The sequence below is a fragment of the Pelophylax lessonae genome, assembly GCF_965119305.1.
Source record: "Pelophylax lessonae genome assembly, chromosome: 12".
In the NCBI taxonomy this organism is placed as follows: domain Eukaryota; kingdom Metazoa; phylum Chordata; class Amphibia; order Anura; family Ranidae; genus Pelophylax; species Pelophylax lessonae.
Window position 1 is genome coordinate 113,765,569 of NC_138779.1, and position 21,250 is coordinate 113,786,818.

Sequence of the window (21,250 nt, forward strand, 5' to 3'; positions counted from 1 at the left end):
AGGAAGTGATCCTGGTAGCGAGATACAGGGATCTGTAGAGAGGTTCCACAGCGAGACACGTTTGTAAGCATAGATGCAAGGCAGGTTGAACGAACATGTGAGTGAGAACGCCGGCGGTTGAAATAGCCGCTCTGCGGCGCTCAGTGATGACAGCATCGGTCTTAAAGGTGTATGCGCACCTACCAGAAGAGAATGGTGGGACGCATACACGGAATGGAAAGTGGAATAAGGGTACCAGAGGTACCAGAACATTACATACCTAAACCAAATTTATGTCATTTTCCCCCCACAAATAGAGCTTTCTTTTGGTGGTATTTGATCACCTCTGGGTTTTTTCCTTTTTGCTAAACAAATAAAAAAAAGACCGAAAAGTTTGAAAAAAAAAAGTATTTTTGTTTATGTTATACAATTTTGTAAATAAATAAGTTTTTTCCTGCACTAATGAGCACTGATGAGACTGCACTGACAGGCACTGATGAGGAGGCACTGATGGGGTGGCACTGATGGGGTGGCACTGATAGGCGGCACTGATATGTGGCACTGATAGGTAGCACTGATATGCAGCATTGGTGGGCACTGATAGGCGGCACTGCTGGGCACTGGTAGGCGGCATTGATGGGCACTGATAGGCGGCACTGATAGGCAGCACTGATAGGCGGCACTGATGGGCACTAATGGGCACTGATAGGCGGCACTGATGGGCACTGATAGGCGGCACTGATAGATGGCAATGATGGGTACTGGTGGGCAGCACTGATAGGGAGGGCACTGGCGGGCAGCAATGATGGCATCTATGAGGTCTGTCCAACTTCAAGCGATGGTCCGGGATGTCAGGAATCATTTCTTTAATAAAGGGCACGGACTGCTCCTTGAACTTCTGTAATTGCTTCAGGTAACCCCTAATTCGAAAATTATAGTGATTTTCCAGGTCATCAACTTTGGAGAGGGCCGTATCCAATTGATTTTGTAAATCTTGTATACGGCCTGTATTTTGGTTAGTTCTGGAGACTGTCTGTTCCGCTTTTTGTTCAGGGGGTTCAATCCTGGTGCCTAGGTTTTGAAGTTCAACTTGTATGGTGGAGGTAATTTGGGCTGCCATTTGGGCCAGCCCCCTGGAGAGCCTTTTAGAGAAAGTATTCATCATAATGTAAAAGTCCATCGGGTTAGCAGAAGAACTGGGGTCTAGTAAGTCTGACATGACTGGACTACCAACTGTGTCCCTCACTGGTGATGTTATCAGCTCATCCAGCGTTCTTTCTAGGAGGGAAACTGTGGATGCTGGTGATTGTAGCAGAGGGAGAAGATTACTCACTTTGTTATGCCCAGGAGGTGGATTGGCTTTTGTGTTCCCTGCCCCTACCTCCATGTCTTCCTCCCTGTTACCTCCTCATGTTGAGCTCCGGGTGCCATGTTGGCGGCTTCTGGGGCCAGGTTGCCGAATCCGGAAAGCCAGGATAGGTCTCTCCTGACCAATCTTGGGTGCATGGGACTATTCCCCGGCAGCTCTGCTGTCAAATGAGCCCGGGAGGAGAGGTCAGTGACCGGCTGTTAGCTGGTGCGGGGCTGGAAAGCCGGAGCGGGCCAGAGCTCTGAGCTTAGGTGTCCATCTCGGAAGTCCTGCGCATGCGCATTTTGACTTGATCTATGATTTATTCTTAATTCCTATAGTAGGGCTGCCATGCTTGACCCTACTCACTCCTAGTGGAAAACATTCGTTTAACAACTGACACCCTCAAAATTAAGATTTTTGTCTTAAATCCTTATTTGCATGCACTGGTGTTATAAAAATGCACTTAAGTTATAAAACACAAAGGTCAAAATCAATTTTCCAAAGTTTAATCACAGGATGATGCTTAAACTGCAGGTCAAAATAAAACAATTCAAATTTGTTCTGCTTTTATACTGGATATTCTTCATAATAAACCTACACATTATGATTCCATCCATGACTGATAAATTGTGCCATTAATAATGTTAATCTTATATGCCTATATTTTGGTCATTAAACATGGCAGAGAACATTGGAGTGGTAGGAGTTTTTACAGAATTGAACTATATTAATTCTGCCCACTGCATTGTATGACAACAGAACTGCAGTGACAGAACAGTACAAGATAATTAATAATTGAACAAATATTATTGTAAGTAACATAAGATGCCTTGACAATGGAATTTTAGCTGTAAATCAATAATCCTTAAGTGAGTATTCCTTTTTATTAGCAATCTGTGTCTTTCATTTCTAGGAAGAATAAGGGATGTCAACCAGGTTGTTGGTTGACTTTTGGCTTACTAGGCATTTATTTGACAATTTTAACATACTGTATGTGTTTTGTAAACATGGTTTTCCTACTGCTTGCTTATATGCTGGCAATTGAGTTTCACTAGGCAATAGTGCCCTTGCCAACTACTAACAACAACTTAAAGGACACGTATGTGTACAGGAACTAGATAGCATATTGTCATAACTCCTAATGACATTAGAAAATGAATTACCGTAACTGTAAAAATTGCTATTTGTTGCTTTACTGTGGTAGTGGGCCAGTGGAACGAAAACATGGTAAGTCATAGGAATGCACATAATGACGCACTCACTATGTCAATAAGTAATTGAGCCAAACAATTTTACATAAGTCTGGACATGGGACAGTGATCAGACATAGCTGCCGTCTAGCCAGGGCAGAAGGACAAGCCTGGGCAAAAGCACCCGCCTGCACTACCCAGAGTCTTTCAAAAATGGTACTCTTGGTCTTGGGACTCTCATAAAAATCAAACAACACGAGAACAAAGTAGTGAACTGAACAATGGCTTCTAAAACCATACTGTCTGGTTCAAAACAGGATGGGCATGGTTGTGTAACGCTCATGCGTTATTTGTTAATGAATGGATTTGCAGCTGCAGAATTGTTACACTCAGTAGTCGTGTAGAGATTCTGTTGAACAACATATCCAACTCTCAGGACTTCATCACCGTGCACAGCCTGTTATGCAATATACATACACTCAATATGATGTTCCTGGAGTGATAGAATATATGATAGTATAGAGGTGAGAGACAGGCGATAGTATGGTGAGCACTCAGTAATAGTATTCAGGAGAGTGGTAGGTGATGGTAGTATGCAGATAGGTTCTAGCAATCATGTATAGTACAGATGGTAGGGGACAGCAGAATGTATACAAGATAGAGTAACCTAGTGCAATGATAGATGATGGTAGTCCCAAGAGCTAACAATCTATGCAGATGATAGGAATAGATTATATAGTAATAGTCTTTGTAATATGCAGTAGATGATAGTGAAAGTATAGGTTAGGAAGGAATCCCCTGTGGGGTACTTATCACTAGATAGTTAGTAGTAGCAAGGTCCAGTAGTAAGGAGTGATCCGGTAGCGAGATACGGGATCGGCAGTGAGGTTCCGGTTCAGTTCAGGCAAAGGGTATAGCTAGAAGCTCCGGCAGCACAAGACAAGGTAAGGTGAACATGCGGTTTGATCGAGCAATGAGTGAGAGCAAACCGGCGATTGAAATAGCCGCTCATAGCGGCGCTCGGCGATGATGTCATTGCCTTTAAAGGTGTATGCGTTCCATTTGGATAGCAAGATGGGACGCAATGTTAGGAGAGAAATGGAAATAATGGTACCATAGGTACCAGAACATTACAGGTTGGGGAATAGTGCCCCAAATACTTTGCAGTTCCCCTTAATAACAAGCAAGATCTCTACATAGAAAAACAATGCAGCACTTTTGGAATGTGCACAAAAGTCCTTCAAAAAATGTTCATACAGATCCAATGAAGTTATAAACAGAAGGCACCTCAGGTGTATATATAATATCACAAAATAATGGTTAGAAGAGTCCTCCACCTGCACACGGGAGCTTCTTACACTCAATTGTGGACTACCTAATTATAAGCGGTCAAACAGCGCTCAATCAATCACTGTCAGATTATCAACAAGCTTCACAGAAGTTACAGCTTAATTGTGGTCTCCCTTCAGGGATAGTCCCTCTAGGAGTCAAATCCCCAAACATACATATCAGGAAGGAGAACAAAACTGCCTCATGGTGTAGTATTTCAAAGCACTTTGACATTTATTAAAATACTCCAGAATACTCACTAATGTATATGATCAAACAGACATGCCATCAAAACTTGTAAATGTTTCCAACTATCAAGATGGCTGTGGGCCTTGTGCGTAGTGATATCACAGGTCCAAGCACCACCCAACGTGTTTCATCATCATAAAAGGTCCTCAGGGGTGTGGCAAACATTGGTCACTACACTATTTATAGAGTGGGGACCAGAAGGACCCGCCTCCCACACTAATTGTGCTCCAAAGCCCAAAAGATCGAGCTTGACCGGAACTAGAAGTGACGCCGGGACAAGAGGCAACATTTGGTTGAACTGAATGGATTTGTGTCTTTTTTCAATCTGACTAACTATGTAACTACGTAACATGCTAAGTGTTTAGAGCCGGAATGGAAATGATGCAAGAGCGTCTCAGATCCGAAAATTATATTGCCAAGCCAGCTATAAGGGGGCAAATAAAGAGAGAATCCAGCCAAAAATATGTCACAAAGACAGATCTGTACCTGTGTTATATGCTGTACTTTTAATATTCACACAATTTGACTCTAAAAACTTTGTTGTACATTTTATAATTCTCACCAATCCCAACTGTGCACTGTTCTTTACATAAACTATTTTAATCTGTCCACTGTGCTTTTATCTCTACATTGTACTGTTTATTCTGTAATTTGCTGTACTCTGCACAATGTATGTTGCTTATTCTTCACCACTTCTCTCTGCTCACCATGCTGTACATTCCATATCCCACACAGCTTCACTTTATACTCCACCTAATGCTGTAAATTCTGTATTGCACATTACTTTTCTCTATTCATGGCTCTATGCACTGTATACTCCACCCCACTCAACTCTTTATACTATGCTGTACATGATATTCTCCACATCTCTCCACTTTGTATACTGTGTTGTATGTTATATACTAATTACAGCCCAACTTTTTACAGTATACAGACGGTTCCTGGGTTACAAACAAGATAGGGTCTGTAGGTTTGTTTTTTTAAGTTGAATTTGTTTGTAAGTCAGAACAAGTACATGTTTTAAGTGTAGCTCCAGCCAAAAAAATAATAATTTAAGTTTTGTGGACAGCATAGGGAATGGTTAACACCCTTGAAAGGTTTGTTTTGCTGTCTGTGCCCCTGTTCTGAAGAATTTACCTCACTTTCTGTCCCTATGATAATTTAATTTTGAAAATGTTGGGTTGTTGTGGAAACAAGGATTGGTGATAAAGCCTCAGTGGAGACAGCTTTTCCCCATGAGAACTCTTACAGGAGTGAATTTCCCTTCCTAGGGGGAGATTTCCTCTCACTTCCTGTTGTCTCCCTCTGTTTGTAAGTAGGAGTCGTTTGTAAGTTGGATGTTTGTAACCCAGGGATCGCCTGTACTGTACATTATATACACAATAGACAGAATTAATTTCAATGGAACCTTTTGCATCCAGGCAGGCACACTTGCCTGTATGCCAGATCTCCTAATGGTCTAGACAAATTATGTAGCTATGCTGCAGAAGGGGCTCTTTGCTTCTGTGCTTATTAGTAAGGTAAGGGCTTGGTTTGCCCTGGCTATAATTTATTCTTTATGTGAAATAATGTTTTTTGCTCATTTATATATACCATTTCTGATTAAGGTAAAGACCCAACACACCGAAAAAAATATTGTAAAAAGTACTAGTATTTATTGGAATTTATTGAAATGGTATTTATTTGGAAACGTATTAAAATAATTATTGATGTAATTCTAAAAAAAAAGGTTTTGAATAAAATGTGAACATAATTTTCAAACGAATATATATAAAATGTAAAGTAATAACAATATTATTGATGTGGTGGCAAAACAGATAAAGGCGACATTCTTATCACTGATCATCAATGTAAGGCTGGCCATAAGCAAGACACTGTGTTGCTCCAGGACAAAAAGCCTCCGTTCAAAGTTCAGCCTCAGAGAGGAAATTCAGGTACATGCCCTGGTTGCAACAGAAGCATATGGAAGAAATGGAATGGATGGCAGCACTCCAAAAAATGAGTCCTTTATTGAAGAAAACAAAAATGCAGAAATACATGAAGGATGATCATACCACAGCGGAGATGATGACACTGGCAGCTAACGCATTTCACACCCAAGCTGGTGCTTAGTCATATAGTCAATAATGGGCAAATGTGCAGGTATATATATATATATACAACAGTGAATACCTCTAGAGATCATTCTAACTAGGCTCACCTGCACATGTCCAATTAGGCAAAATTTGACAACACATATTAACTATTAGCAACTGGAAATGGCCATAGGCAATAAACAGTAAAGACCATATTCCTGAAACAAATAGAAAGAAAATAAAACATAAATCAATAAAATGCCCAAAAAGTTACTGGCTGGCCATACATGGATGGAAATTCGGCCAGTTCAGCAGGGATCGGCTGAATTTTGGTCCATGTATGGGCAGTTTGATTGCACCCAAGTTGATCCATCGATCCATTTGGGTACAACCAGCCTGTTGGATTTTTTGATTTTTCTTCATGAAATTACTGCGGGCGGCTATAGGCTATAGCCGCTAGCAGTAATTATTGTATTCTGTCGGCTGGGAAGGCTCACTGCGCCATTTAAACAGCTACATTTGTGTATACCCATGGCGGAAGGAAAGAAAATCCAGTAATCCTTGGGCTGCTTAAGGGGCATTTTTCTGCAAATACTCAATTAATTTATTTCAACATAGGTTTTCTAGGACCAGAAAATTATTTCAATGGTTCTTCTGGGGTCAAAAGATTGAGAAAGGCTACTCCAGAGAATCCACTTTAAGTCTTTGGTATTTTCACAATGCTATAACCAAGCTGTCACTTTTTATGTGACAGTGGACTGTCATTTTGTTTATTTTACCTTATAGAAAATCTCATGTGGGCATTTGAAATCATCATTTGGCTTTGCAAGGACTGTAGTTTCAGAGAAACCTGGGAAATCTGAAAATCCATTTAGTGCATTTCCAGAAGTGTGTGACCCTTTATTCTAAAGACATAATTTTTCACTAGATCTGGTATTTAAAATTGCAGTGACAAATTGCCAAATGTAATAGGCCTATTTTACACTAAATAATTCATCCAAAGTAAATTAATAAAAGTGTGATGGCAACTACCAAACCAGAGAAAAATTGGCAAAGCAGATCGGTTCACATGTGTCAAACTTCACCTTTTTCTTGTAATGTGGTCTGTGAGCTTACGTGTTTAAACAGCTACATTTGTGTATACATGCATTTATACGCTTACAGATTCTGTCTCTAATTGTGTTTGTTTCTTTCCAGAGGCACCCACACACTAGTTGAAATGCGCATTACTAATGACTCCATGTCCTCCATGTCACTTTACTGGTGAAGAGGGAGGAGGGGCTGAAGTGAGATCTTTCATTAAATATTAAAGAAAAGCATATAGGAGTTTGTCTTATCCTTTGTGAATGCACACAGACAGAAAATATGACTCTCTTATGCACATATCAGCCAGAGTAATAAATGCTCAGCCTTCTGTTCACTATATAATGCAACATTATATCAGAATATTATCTTATCAGAGTAGACCATTTAACAGTTGTTTTGTCATACAACTAATTCTTAAAGCAATTTATAGTAATTTTGCATGTAATGTAAAGTGAATGCTCAGGGCTAAAGTTACATTTTTTTAATTTTTATTAAAGTAAATATAAAATATAAACTACTTGTGAAAATGTATTGTTTACCACTCACAGCAAAAAAGATAGCAACTCAAGGCAACAATTCCAGCTTTCCTCTGTAGGTTAACCACTTGACCACCGGAGGATTTTGCTGTCTTCCGTCCAGGCCACTTTTTGCGATTCGGCGCTGTGCGACTTTAACTGACAATTGCGCGGTCGTGCGACGCCGTACCCAAACGAAATTTACGTCCTTATTTTCCCACAAACAGAGCTTTCTTTTGGTGCTATTTGATCACCTGTGTGATTTTTACTTTTTGTGCTATAAACAAAAAAGATTCCCCGACGATCGGGGCAGAGCAGCGGCGATCGCCGCTGCTCCTCCCCTGGCCCGACTCCCGCTGTGAATGAAAACAGCGGGAGCGCGCCTCCGGCGGCGCGCATGCGCCGCCTACAGGGGGAGGAGTCCAGCGACGTAGGTCTACGTCGCTGGACGGGAACGAGCCACTTTGCCGCAGTACGCTCCATGTGAGCGGTCGGCAAGTGGTTAATTTACAATAATGCTGCCTAAATAGCAAATGCTGTGTAGAAAACTGCCAACAAGCATGTAAGCAGTGCTGGGCTTTCTGATGACAAAGCCCAGTAAGCTCTGCAAGTGTCATGGGTGCAACGAGTTGTTAATGTTTATTTCCTAAATACATTTTATACAAATAAAGCAGAAATTATTTAAAAAAAAAAAAAAAAAAAGCTTTTGACTAACAACTATTACAAATTCCATACACTTACAGGACAGTTTTCTCTACAGGCTATGAGTGGCACAGCCTACAACTGTTTATTGATAGTGATGGCTAAATCTGGGGTTCTACACTGTCCTGAATTCTCATGTGCAGTGCACAAAAAATATTGCATGAGAGTCATAAACACATGCCACAATGGGTATTAAATAACTCCAGATATGAGGAAATATATCTCTCATGACTCATGATTTTGTGATTTTTGTAGGCAGTGATGTCACAGGGAACCTTTAAAACTGTTTCCAAGCCAGGATATCCCTCTTTCTCCAGCTGAAGTCCTGTGGTGCTGGTTGTGTAATCTGATGATTAGCAGCCTTGTCTCAGATCAGGCACTTATTAATTATAAAAGATAGGTAATTGTCCTGTAGATAAAACAGTGAAAGAAATATGACCATGCTGGATCTGTGTTTTGTTGGGTCTCAAAGTGGGAAGGACTGAGAAAATTTGTAGCTGATGGTATGGTGTCAGTGAGACCGATTTAGGTCTGTTGCTGCTGCCTTTCTAAAAGATACTGAGAGATGCTCTGGGGGATGATCAAGAACAGGTAAAGGTGCATCTGGTGTAGAAGTAAGGCAAGCTATACAATATGCAATTTTCTTTCATTCAACCACGGGTTGAAGTAAATCCCCAAAAGGCCACTCTTTGCTACAGCGTGCTTTTGATTTTGGGTGACTTCAACATGCCTGCCATTAATTTGAATTCTCAAACTGCTCTTACAAACAGGGGCAGGGGTATAATTGAGCCAATGAATATGGTTTCTTTAGTAAAAAGTCCAATCATATTCTAGACATAGTACTGACAAATGGGGATCAGTTATCTGATGTTGAGATGGGAGATAATTTGAGTTCTAGTGATCACCAATGTCTTTAGTTTGATATTAAAACAAGAACTGAAAATAATTTACAAAAAAACAAAAGTTTTAGATTTCAAAAGGAAAAATGTTGCTGAAGTGGAGGAATTTCTAAAAAAATAATTGAAAGGTTGGAGTAAAACAACAGTACATAATCAGTGAGCACTGTTAACGTCTACCATCCTGGAGGCAACCGGATTATATGTCAGGCAAATTAGTAATAGTAAATGGAATTAAAAACCAGTATGGTTCACTGAAGAGGCAAGTAGGATAGTAAAGGAAAAAAGTCAACATATAGAAGATTCAAGGAAACAGGAGGTGTACCTGACAGAAAAGAGTATAAAAATAGCCTAAAAGAGGCCAAACACATTATGAGTGCTGCCAGAGCAGAGAAAGAGGAGGGGATTGCTAAATCTATTAAAAAGAAGATAAAACCTTTGTCAGGTACATCAGTGAAAGAAAGAAAAAATACAGTGGGATCACTAAAATGAAAACTGGGAAAAACACTCATGTTGAGGGAGACCTGGATGTAGCAAACTATTTAAACAAATAGTTATTTTTTTTTAATCCTGTCTTCTCAGAAATACATTGTACTAACTATAACAAGTTGGAAAATCATATTGGTTCAAGTAATGACAGTTCAATTTTAGGATTTCTAGAGACAGAGGTAGCAAAGGAACTGGCTCGGCTAACGCCTAATAAAGCAATGGGACCTGACGGTATTCATCCCAGAGTCCTAAAATAACTTTGAGGTATTGTTGTTGGACCAATACAGCAAGGTAGAAGCTGGCAATTACAGGCCATTAGTTGTAGTCAAGTTAATGGAATCACTCCTAAAAAGAAAGATCATTGATCACTTAAAAACATTCAACTTGCTGGACACAAAGCAGCATGGCTTCACTGAGGGCAGCTCGTGTCAGACTAATCTGATTTAATTTTTTTACTATATTACCAATCTTTAGGACTAGGGTGATACTGTGGACATAGCATATCTTGATTTCAGCAAGGCATTTGATACAGTTTCACATAATGATCTAATACAAAATTTGCACAAGCTGGGACTTAACACTTGGGTGGTTTAGTGGAAAATACAGTTGCCTAAAGGATAGATGCCAGAGTGTGGTTGTAAATGGTATTCATTGGGAATGAAGAGCAGTCACTAGTGGTGTACTACAAGGCTCTGTGCTAGGTCCTGTTCACTATGCAAGTGATATAACTTATGGTTTGTTGGGCAAGGTATGCATTTTTGCTGATGAATGATACAAATGTGTGTAATAGTGTTGATATCCCTAGAGGTGTCTGTGATATGGAATAGGATTTGGTTTTGCTGGAAGATTGGTCAAAGCAGAGTTCAATGTTTCAAAATGTAAAATAATGCACCAAGGGAAAAATATTCCTTTGCGAGAGTACAACGTTGGGGGTACAGTGTTGGCCAGCACTACAGAGGAAAAACATTTGGAGGTACTTATTTCAGATGTTTGCAAGATGAGCAAACACTATCCCCAGGTAGTGGGAAAATGGAAAAGAATTCTAGGATGCACAAGGGGTCACCAGTAGGAGGATTCCTCTATGTAGATCTTTAGTAAAACCTAATTTAGAATACTGTGTCCAGTGCTAGAGACCTCACTTACAAAAAGATATTGATAAGAACAAGTCCATAGATGGGTACCAAAAATGGTATAATGTTTGGGGAATAAAACATATCAAGAGAAACTCCAGGAACTTAATATGTACAGTCTAGAGGAAAGAAGGTTAAGGGGAGACATGATTGAAACCTATAAATACCTCAAGGGAGTGAATAAGGTTCAAGAGGGCAGTATTTTCAATATGGAACCAAGATCAAGAACACAGGCACATGACCTCAAACTAACTGGAGGAAAGCTCAAAACGAATCTTAAAAAGTATTATTTTACTGAAAGGGTAATTGATGTTTGAAATAGACTTCCATCAGGGGTAGAGAGTTTGTCAACAGTAAGTGGTTATACACATGGTTGGAACAAACATACATCTTTAAAGTTACCTAGAAAAACAAAAAAAAAAAAAAAAAAACGGGCAGGCTCAATGGACCACTTGGTTTTTTTTCTGCCTTCACTTTTCTATGTTTCTATGAAGTAAAATTGCTTGATTCCCTCATCAACCTGGTCAGGATGGTTCCTCTATGATTCCCTGAGTCACTGGGGCAACAATCCAGTTGGATGCTGGCCACACATGTGACTCTGGTGGCCATCTTAGGTGTGATAGTGTCTATTTAGGACCCTGGCTCCTTGGGTTTGGTGCGCATTACTTTGCCTTTTGTAGTGTAGGGACAGGTTACCCGGTATTAGTGGTAGCTAAAGGTTTCAGACGAGTAGGAAAAGTGTAGGGCTCCATACCTCTTTAAACGCCTTCTCAATTGGGCTCAGACCGGCCGAGCTGCATCCCGCCCCTCCAGACAGACGCTGTCAGTTTAGCTGCAACCTGCTCCGCTGCACTTTGTTGGCATTCATGAGTAATCCCGGTTGATCATCCTCACAATGGGCTTGTTGTGAACTGTTTTGCCTTTATTTTAATACAAGTTCTCTTACACCTGCACTGTGTATGTTATTGCCGCCGCACCACGCTGTACATGCCCACATTGGGGTCTGATATCAGAGATAAACTTTGGATGAGACTTTTTTCAGTGCTGTCAGATCATTGAGACTCAGTTTGACCTTGAGTTGCAATGATCTGACAGCACCAAAAAGGCTTGCAAAAAAATGTCAAAACAGGTGTCTCCATTGTAGGATTTCTTCTCTATTCTTTTCCCTGGGCTAGCTTTGGGCCAATTTTGGATTTCCAGACACTTGCTGTACCAGTGTCACTGGAACAAATAGAGAGAGTGAAACTTCCCAGAAAAACTATAGATAGGAAAAAAACAAAAAAAGAAAAGAACTTTAAGGAACGGTAAGCTTCAAAAAGTGTGCAAGAAGTGTCCCTCCTGCACATTTTCCAGGAGATAACAACAGCTGAAACACCTCTCTCCTTGATAAATCAAGAACTGATATTACATTTGATAAAAACACCTGAAACAACTCTTTAAGCATGCAGTATGTGGTACTACAGGCCCTGCTAATGATGTTGTCAAGCCATTGGGTTTAGTAAAGCTATAACAAAATCATCAAGAATAAAGGACGCCAAATTAGCACTTCCAGTAAGGTTTTGTTCCATTGATGGAAAAGAAACATAAAAAAATGTGAAAAAAAATTCCAAAAGGCTAATACTATATAAAAAAACAAATGATTGAATGATAAACACACTTTCTGTTTTAAAGGACTATATTATGAATATAGTACAGTACTTTGGTTAAAATGAAAAGGCTTAATCAAATCAAAATTTGTAAACTTATTTTAATATTGTTTGCAAGCTAAACTATATTGTTTATCTGACCAGGTAAAGAATTTCAACCTATACAGAAGTTGAAATACAGTGCGTTACACGGTACAATTTATCCTGTTAAATGAGCTGCAATGTAAAAGTAATAGAATGTTCCCTATCTTTTTATAAACAAGTGCTAAGTGATGATTGTGCCTGTAATAAAATGGCAGAACAGATGCTATCTGTCACTTAGCTATTTTGTATTCCCTGTATTAATTCAGATTTTATGTGTGAAAATATATCTGTAGCAAAAAAAAAAATATTTGAAATCATAATATGATATTATTAGATCTGCTCTGATTAGCTTCTTATTATGGGAAATGACAAGACAGTCTTTGCAAAGCCTAGAGCCTGCTGAGTAGCTGTGGTGTGTAACACAGACAGTAGATGAAAGATGCATATTACATCTAGACCAGGTCCTTCAGGACCACTGCTATAATGCACATAATAATATTGGGCTTCATAGTGCTGTTGGTGAGCAGTTGCTTGCTGCTGAGATGAATTAATGGAGTCATCTTGGGTTAAACTTGGTCACAAAATGAGATACGTAACAATTTGAATTTGGGTTTTTATTTTAGCTATCCAGTCTGCTTTGTAGTCTTTGGTATTACACAGTATTGTAGCATGCACGTTCCTGCTCATTCCTAAAATGCACCCCTTCGGTGCTGATTGTGTCCTACTTGCTTAATGCAGCAAACAGAACTCTAATTGGAGAAAAGCAGGTCATGAGACTTTTTACCGGACATGCGATAGAGCTTATTTTATTATTTTTACAAATCCAAGTAATTTTTTTAATTTTGCATGCATTGTGTAAATAGTAGAGGCAAAGAAAAACAAAGAAAGGGGGCACCGACCTAGCGCATTATCCTCATTAATAGGCTTTATTCATGCAACATATAAAATGGCTACTCACAAACATAGGCGAAAAAAGATCATATCAAGCTCAGATATGGACTAATTTATGGACTACTCCTGACATTGGAGCAACTGAGCTTGATATGATCTTTTTTCGCCTATGTTTGTGAGTAGCCATTTCATATGTTGCATGAATAAAGCCTATTAATGAGGATAATGCGCTAGGTCGGTGCGCCCTTTCTTTGTTTTTCTTTGCCTCTAGTATCGTTGGACTACCCCAGTCCATTTTGGGCAGCAAGACCTTAGCCATCTGAGATGCCAGTTGTGAGTCCCGTGGGGAGTGTGGTCGGGGAGCTTGGATTCTAAGTGCGGGAGTAGGGTGGTATCACCTTATTGTTTTGGATTGTGTAAATAGTGTCGTAATATATAACGAAAGCCAAGCTTTGTCTAGCTTAGATAAAAAATGAAATTGTTAGAACCCCTATGAGGTTTTCTTTTGCCATCAGCATATCATAGGGGAGAGCCCCCTTCACTTCATGTCCCACAGATGGAACAATAAATAATAATAAATTCCAAATAAATACAGTTGTCACTGAAATAGGTGTCACCATTAGAAGTTAGATCCTCATCTTCTGTTCCAATGACAAATGTAAAAAAATAAAAAATTGATTTCCAATAACTTTCTTTCTAAAACAAAAAGAGACAATGAATCTAACCAGCAAGATATAGGTAGCATTACCTGACAGGGGTTCTAACCCTTTCCTATGTTATACAAAAAAAAAAAAAAGATTTAGCTTTAGATACACTTTAGCTAAATATTGTTTAACCGAATGTGCCTGGAAGCGCTCATTATCTTTCATGGGCATTTCTGCGGCAAAAAATAATCTTTCACAGCATGCATGGTGCATTCGTTCATCTTCATTATCTATGGAAAGCTCTCGGTCTATGGTGAGCATTAGAAACAAAAAGTATCTGTATCTGGTTTAACTGCATTGGAGGACAAACAGATCTTTGCATCTCTAATAATTTTTGTGGTTAGCAGCAGGCTTTTAGAAATGATTCTGTATGCAAACTAGACATCCATTTAACACAGGATAGCAATTACTTGTTCTGCATTTGCAGTATATTTGTGGAGTGACAATCTTCTTTGAACCGCGAGCGTTCTATAATAGTAAACCACGAGGAAATATGATGACGTGCGTTTGTTGTTATTGTATTTGTCACTTCACATTATTATTTCAAGTTGAAGGTTGTGAATTGGTTTTAGGAGAAAGGCTTGTGTGACCTTTGTATTGACTATTGCGGTTCATAGACAAAATAACTATCAAGGTTACAGTGAATTAAAAGGTTCCTGAAAGCCCTCCGGTGAACATAACGCAGTTTCAAAGACAAGGTTTTGTCAGCTAAATTTAAGCGCTTACCTTATTCCTCAGAACTTGAGAATGAAGATTTAACCTTCAGCATTGTATTTAACAAAGATGATGCCTTGGGGGTACTACATTTATAGTAGCACTCTGGGTATGTACAATGTTGGTGGAGGTGAACCAACCTAAAGGCATGCTGGTATTCTTTAATAAGTTCTTTTCAAACTCTGGCTTGTGTTGAGGTTTGGGGTTTTCATCTGTGTTGGAGGTTTTCATTTGTGCTAAGTTATTGTACAACATCAACTTACACGTGTTATGTGCCCATATAGGCTGGATATTTATTGTACATTAAAACCCAATTTACCTTCACATACAACATTCAGAGACAAACTGAACATAAAACATACCTGGTACAAAGCTTCCCTGGACAGCTTCTTTATATGCCCACCATTCTTCATATGTCTTAGCTGGACTGAACTGTGCTGAGAGAACACAAGGTACATATTAATATACATAAATCACAAACAGATATAAAAAATGAAGAGCTTTTTAAATAACATGGGTTAATCAGCAAAAACATGCAATAAATAGTCATAAATCAGAGTTCACCCCAGTGTGCTGTGGTTTGGGTATGTGCCTTTTTACACTCGGTTTTTGTGGCAATCCCATTGACTTGTATTAGCCCATGTACAGTATCTCACAAATCCCCTCACATTTTTTAAATATTTTATTATATATTTACATGTGACAACACTGAAGAAATGATACTTTGCTAGAATGTAAAGTAGTAAGTGTACAGATTGTATAACAGTGTGAATTTGCTGTCCCCTCAAAATAACTCAACACACAGTCATTCATGTCTAAATCACTGGCAACAAAAGAGAGTACACCCCTAAGTGAAAATGTCCAAATTTGGCCCAATTAGCCATTTCCCCTCCCCAGTCTCATTTGACTCATTAGTGTTACAAGGTCGCATGTGTGAATGGGGAGCAGGTGTGTTAAATTTGGTGTTATCGCTCTAACTCTCTCATAATTGTCACTGGAAGTTCAACATGGCACCTCATGGCAAAGAACTCTCTGAGGATCTGAAAAAAAAAAAAAAGAATTGTTGCTCTACATAAAGATGGCCTATTCTATAAGAAGATTGCCAAGACCCTGAAACTGAGCTGCAGCACGGTGGCCAAGACCATACAGTGGTTTAACAGGACAGGTTCTACTCAGAACAGGCCTCGCCATGGTCGACCAAAGAAGTTGAGTGCATCATGCTCGGTGTCATATCCAGAGGTTGTCTTTGGGAAATGGATGTATGAGTGCCATGTATGAGTGCCAGCATTTCTGCAGAGGTTGAAGGGGTGGGGGTGGTGGGGGGTGGGTCAGCCTGTCAGTTCTCAGACCATACACCGCACACTGCATCAAATTGGTCTGCATGGCTGTCATTCCAGAAAGAAGCCTCTTCTAAAGATGATGCACAAGAAAGCCAGCAAACAGTTTGCTGAAGACAAACAGACTTAGGCCATGGATTACTGGAACCATGTCCTGTGGTTTAATGAGACCAAGATAAATGTATTTGGTTCAGATGGTATCAAGTGTGTATGGCGGTAACCGGGTGAGGAGTACAAAGACAAGTATGTCTTGCCTACAGTCAAGCATGGTGGTGGGAGTATCATGGTCTGGGGCTGCATGAGTGCTGCCGGCACTGGGGAGCTACAGTTCATTGAGGGAACCATGAATGCCAAAAAGTACAGTGACATACTCAAGCAGAGCATGATCCCCTCCCTTTAGAGACTGGGCCGCAGGGCAGTATTGCAACGTGATAACCGATAACCACCCCAAACACACCAGCAAGATGACCACTGCCTTGCTAAAGAAGCTTAGGGTAAAGGTGATAAACTGGCCAAGCATGCCTCCAGACCTAAACCCTATTGAGCATCTGTGAGGCATCCTCAAACGGAAGGTGGAGGAGCACAAGGTCTCTTACAACCACCAGCTCTGTGATGTCGTCATGGAGGAGTGGAAGAGGACGCCAGTGGCAACCTGTGAAGCTCTGGTGAACTCAATGCCCAAGATGGTTAGGGCAGTGCTGGAAAATAAAGGTGACCACACAAAATATTGACACTTTGGGCCCGAATTCAACATTTTCACTTAGGGATGTACTAACGTTTGTTTCCAGCGGTTTAGACATTAATGGGTGTGTGTTGAGTTATTTTGAGGGGACAGAAAATGTACACTGTTATACAAGCTTTACACTCACTACTTTACATTGTAGCAAAATGTAATTTCTTTACTGTTGTCACATGAAAAGATATAATAAAATATTTACAAAAATGTGAGGGGTGTACTCACTTTTGTGAGATACTTTATTTTCATCAAAGTCCTGCATGCTTATTGATGGGTTTTCAGAAACTGCACGGTCTAAGAGGAGTCGATTGGAGTGCACCTAAATTCACATGTAAAGCACGGATACAATCATGCTGCACCCAAACTGCAGCACCCTGGTGTGAGCACAGCCTAAATAAAAGGATTTCTGATTGCTTGATAGCATATAGTATACAGTGTGAAGAGAGTTAGGACCACTGTGAATTTCGCCTCCATTTTCCTTAATCAGTTCAGCTCCAGAGCAATATTTTTTCTTTGTCACATACATGTAAAAATCCAAATATTTGGCAATAAAATTACATGAACCCCCAGAACATTATATATTTTCTGAAAGCAGAGACACTGTAGAATAAAAAGGCGATAGTTGAAAATTTTTGCTTCACGTGATATCTGTGCAACTGTTTAATAGATGCAAGTTTTCTGGAAAAAATATAATAAAATAAATTTTAGTGCAAAACCACACCATATATACCTATCGTTGGTTAAAATAAAAAAGATGAGGTTACACTGAGCAACATACCTAACATTTTATGTTTTGAAATTGTGTGATGCAGTTTACATAAATACAGTATAAGCACCCTGGGCTTGAGTTTGCATTTACGCAGGTGTGCAGGGCAATGGGGGTTTTGGCAATTATAGGGTTCTTATAGACCCAAATGTCTCCTTTTCCCTTCACACTATCCAACCAAGCACAGATCGGCTTGGTTAGATGAGTCTCCTTCAGTTTCATTGTTTACATGTGAGATCGATGGAGATGGATTTGCCTCGGTCTCACTGCAGTCTCTCTCCCCCTGCCGGCGGATGTATTACCGGTGTCGGTACACACGGGGACAGCCCAGGAACCATGGGAGGAGGGGGGCCACCAGCGGGAGGGGGGCACTGCGCAAGTGGCTATGTGAGAGTGATCAGCAGCTACGGAGCTGCTGCATCACTTTCACTTTGAAGGCGGTCACTTTGAAGCCGCTCACCGCTGTTTAAAACTCACACAAGTTGATGGCTGCTGCTGAAGCCATCAGCTTGTGATCAAAAGTTCACTCTTTGGACATACATTGTACATCCAAAGAGGTGAACTTGTTACAACACTCTACATGTCATGGCATCAGAGGGTGTCACTGGCATAAGACGTGACAACATTTTTACAATGGGGACACAGACAAAAATACATATCTGATGAAGGTTTTAATCTCCCCATTCTATCCAAAACTAAAACCTAATACACACTGCAAGTTTGTCTTTAATTCAACCTAGCGGGATAAGTGAAAAAAAAAAAAAAAACTGACAAGATTGCCGTACCAAGATAAACAATGTTGGGGTAGCGACCTACCTCACTGTGCTATTGTATTCTGACAGGGACAACCCCCTCTCCATAAAACACTGATCAAAGCTCAGTCATTGGCTGCAAACGCTGATCGGATGCTCGTTTTCCAGCATGTTCCATCAACAAAAGCCAGTTGTTGGACTGGCTTCTGTCAGAACGAAAGCTGTATGCACTGACCAAGAGTCAGCCGATTACCGCTGAACTGGTTCATTTTCAGACAGTGTGTATCCAGTTTAAGAAAACATATTTTGACTTCCATTCTTTGTGCATATGTTACTTCATTTTCATATTGTTTTTGATCACAGCATAAACACTGCAAAACTAGTTCTAGAATGATTTGAGGAACACAATGTTGAGTTTGAGGTATTGATGTGACCTACAAATACTCCGAATCGAATCTCAATTCAACAGAGCCTCTGTAGGATGTGCTGGAAAAACAAGTATTTTGCAGGAAGGCCCCACCTCGCCTTGACAGGTCAGGGCTGTTTTGGTGGAAAAACAGGGACCTACTCATAATTGGGTGGGTAGTCACAATGTTATGGTGGGTGGTCACAATTTTATAGTGGGTGGTTAAAATATTATCGCAGATCAATGTATATACATATATAGTATGTCAATACATACAGGTAAGTTAACCAGTTTTGGACCGGAAGGATTTTCCCCCTTAATGACCAAACCATTTTTTGAGATTCTACACTGTGTTACTTTAACGGACAATTGCGCGGCTGTGGGATGCTGTACCTAACGAATAGAGCTTTATTTTGATGGTATTTGATCACCTCTGCTATTTTTATTTTTTGCACTATAAACAAAAAAAAAGAACGACTTTTTCCCTTTCTGCTATAAAACATTGCCAAAAAAAATTAAAAAATCATTTTTTTTCATTCTTTTAGGCCAATTTGTATTCTGCTACATATTTTTGGTAAAAAAAAAAGAATCGCAAGAGTATTTTGATTGGTTTGCGCAAAATTTATTGCGTCTACAATCTAGGGGAAAGATTTATGTCATTTTTATTATTTATTTATTTTTTTTACTAGTAATGGCGACGATCTGCGATTTTTATCGGGACTGTGACATTGCGGCGGACAGATCGGACCCCTAACTGACATTTTTGACACTTTTGGGGGTAGCCAGTGACATTACTACAGTAATCAGTGCTAAAAATATGCACTGTTACCGTAATAATGACACTTGCAGGGAAGGGGCTAACCTAGGGGTGATTAAAGAGTTAATTGTGAGCCTAGGGGAGCGTTTACTAACTGTGGGGGGAGGGACTTGTTAAATAATAACAGAGACCTGTGATCCTATGTAGAAGGATGACAGGCGCTCTGTGATCATTTCAGCGAGAACAACGGTCTGCTGTGTTTACAACAGTTGACCATCCTTCTCTCTCAGCGGGGAGCGATCGTGGGTGCCCGGCGGCAATCTGTGCCACCATTCCTGTGGATCGGAATCCCTGCATTCACGCAGCCAAGCCAGCCTGCCACAGTATACTGTATATGAGGCGGGTGGTCGCCAAGTGGTAATTGGTAATACTTTGGAAATCTCATACTACGTTGTCCAGCAAAGTGTGCAAAAACAGAGTTGAATGCTCAGCTCAAAATATCTGGCATGTTGGCCAGGCCAGGGCTTAGGTGAAATAAAATCACAGCAGCAAAAAAGACATTTAGAGATTTGGAGTATACTGAGAGCAGTAGAAGCTTTTTTGAGTTAGGAATACATATTTAGGCTGGCTTGATGCACCAGGCTTGGCCCCAGTAGACCTAATTATAGATAGGATATTGGGGTAGAATGCTGTTGGTTACTCAGTGCTGGTTATTACTATCTGACCTTGCAGTGTGCAATAATAATGCTCTATTGGCATTGTCATTTCTGTTTTCAGCCACTGGGTGGGGCTGTATGTTCTCTTTAGTGAGCGCTATTCTGTAATTGCCTATTTATTTTCTTTCTTTTTTTTGTTGTATATTACAACTTTGCATTCTTTTGTGAGTGTTTATGAAACAAGTATGCTTCAATGTGTTCAAATAAAACTTTCTTCTGATTACAAAAAAAAAAAAAAAAGAATACATACATTTTCTAATTATATGGTTTGTTTTTAACCCAAAGTTTAGTGACACTCTAACATTACACCTGTTATTAACCGTAATACTTTATCTCTCTCTGAGCACATTATTATAAAGCTGTAAAACAAGCCATTTTGGACCCCTGTAGACAGGGCCGCTGATAGAAATCATGGGGCCCCGTACAGCCTACCTGATGGGGCCCCTTAAGCCCCACCCCTGCCCCCTCCCCAGACCCCGCCCCTGGCCCCTCCCTAGACCCCGCCTGGAAACAAAGTGCAGTTTTGTCTTTAAGTGATATTTATCTTCCTCCAGCCAGTTATAGGTTTGATTATCCAAAAGGAATACTGATTTCAGAGGGGAACAGACCTCTTTTATCTCAGGATAGCTCTATGAAATAAATACCGCATATTTCAATGGAATAACGTAGGCCATAGTTTACAAGCATTTTTTGCTGAATGGCAAAACATTTTTTGAAAAATGCTATGAGCTTTTTTAACACTGCTCTTAA

General features: G+C 39.9%; 1 protein-coding gene across 1 annotated transcript in view; it reads right to left on the reverse strand.

The window, feature by feature from the left end:
* LOC309567861 (carbonic anhydrase-related protein 10-like) overlaps positions 1–21,250 on the reverse strand; it is a 756,243-nt gene that overhangs the window by 455,404 nt on the left and 279,589 nt on the right. Inside the window, exon 2 of the mRNA XM_082273365.1 lies at positions 15,393–15,467. Within this exon, the coding sequence (XP_082129491.1) occupies positions 15,393–15,467 (75 nt within the window). The remainder of the gene's footprint in view (positions 1–15,392; positions 15,468–21,250) is intronic.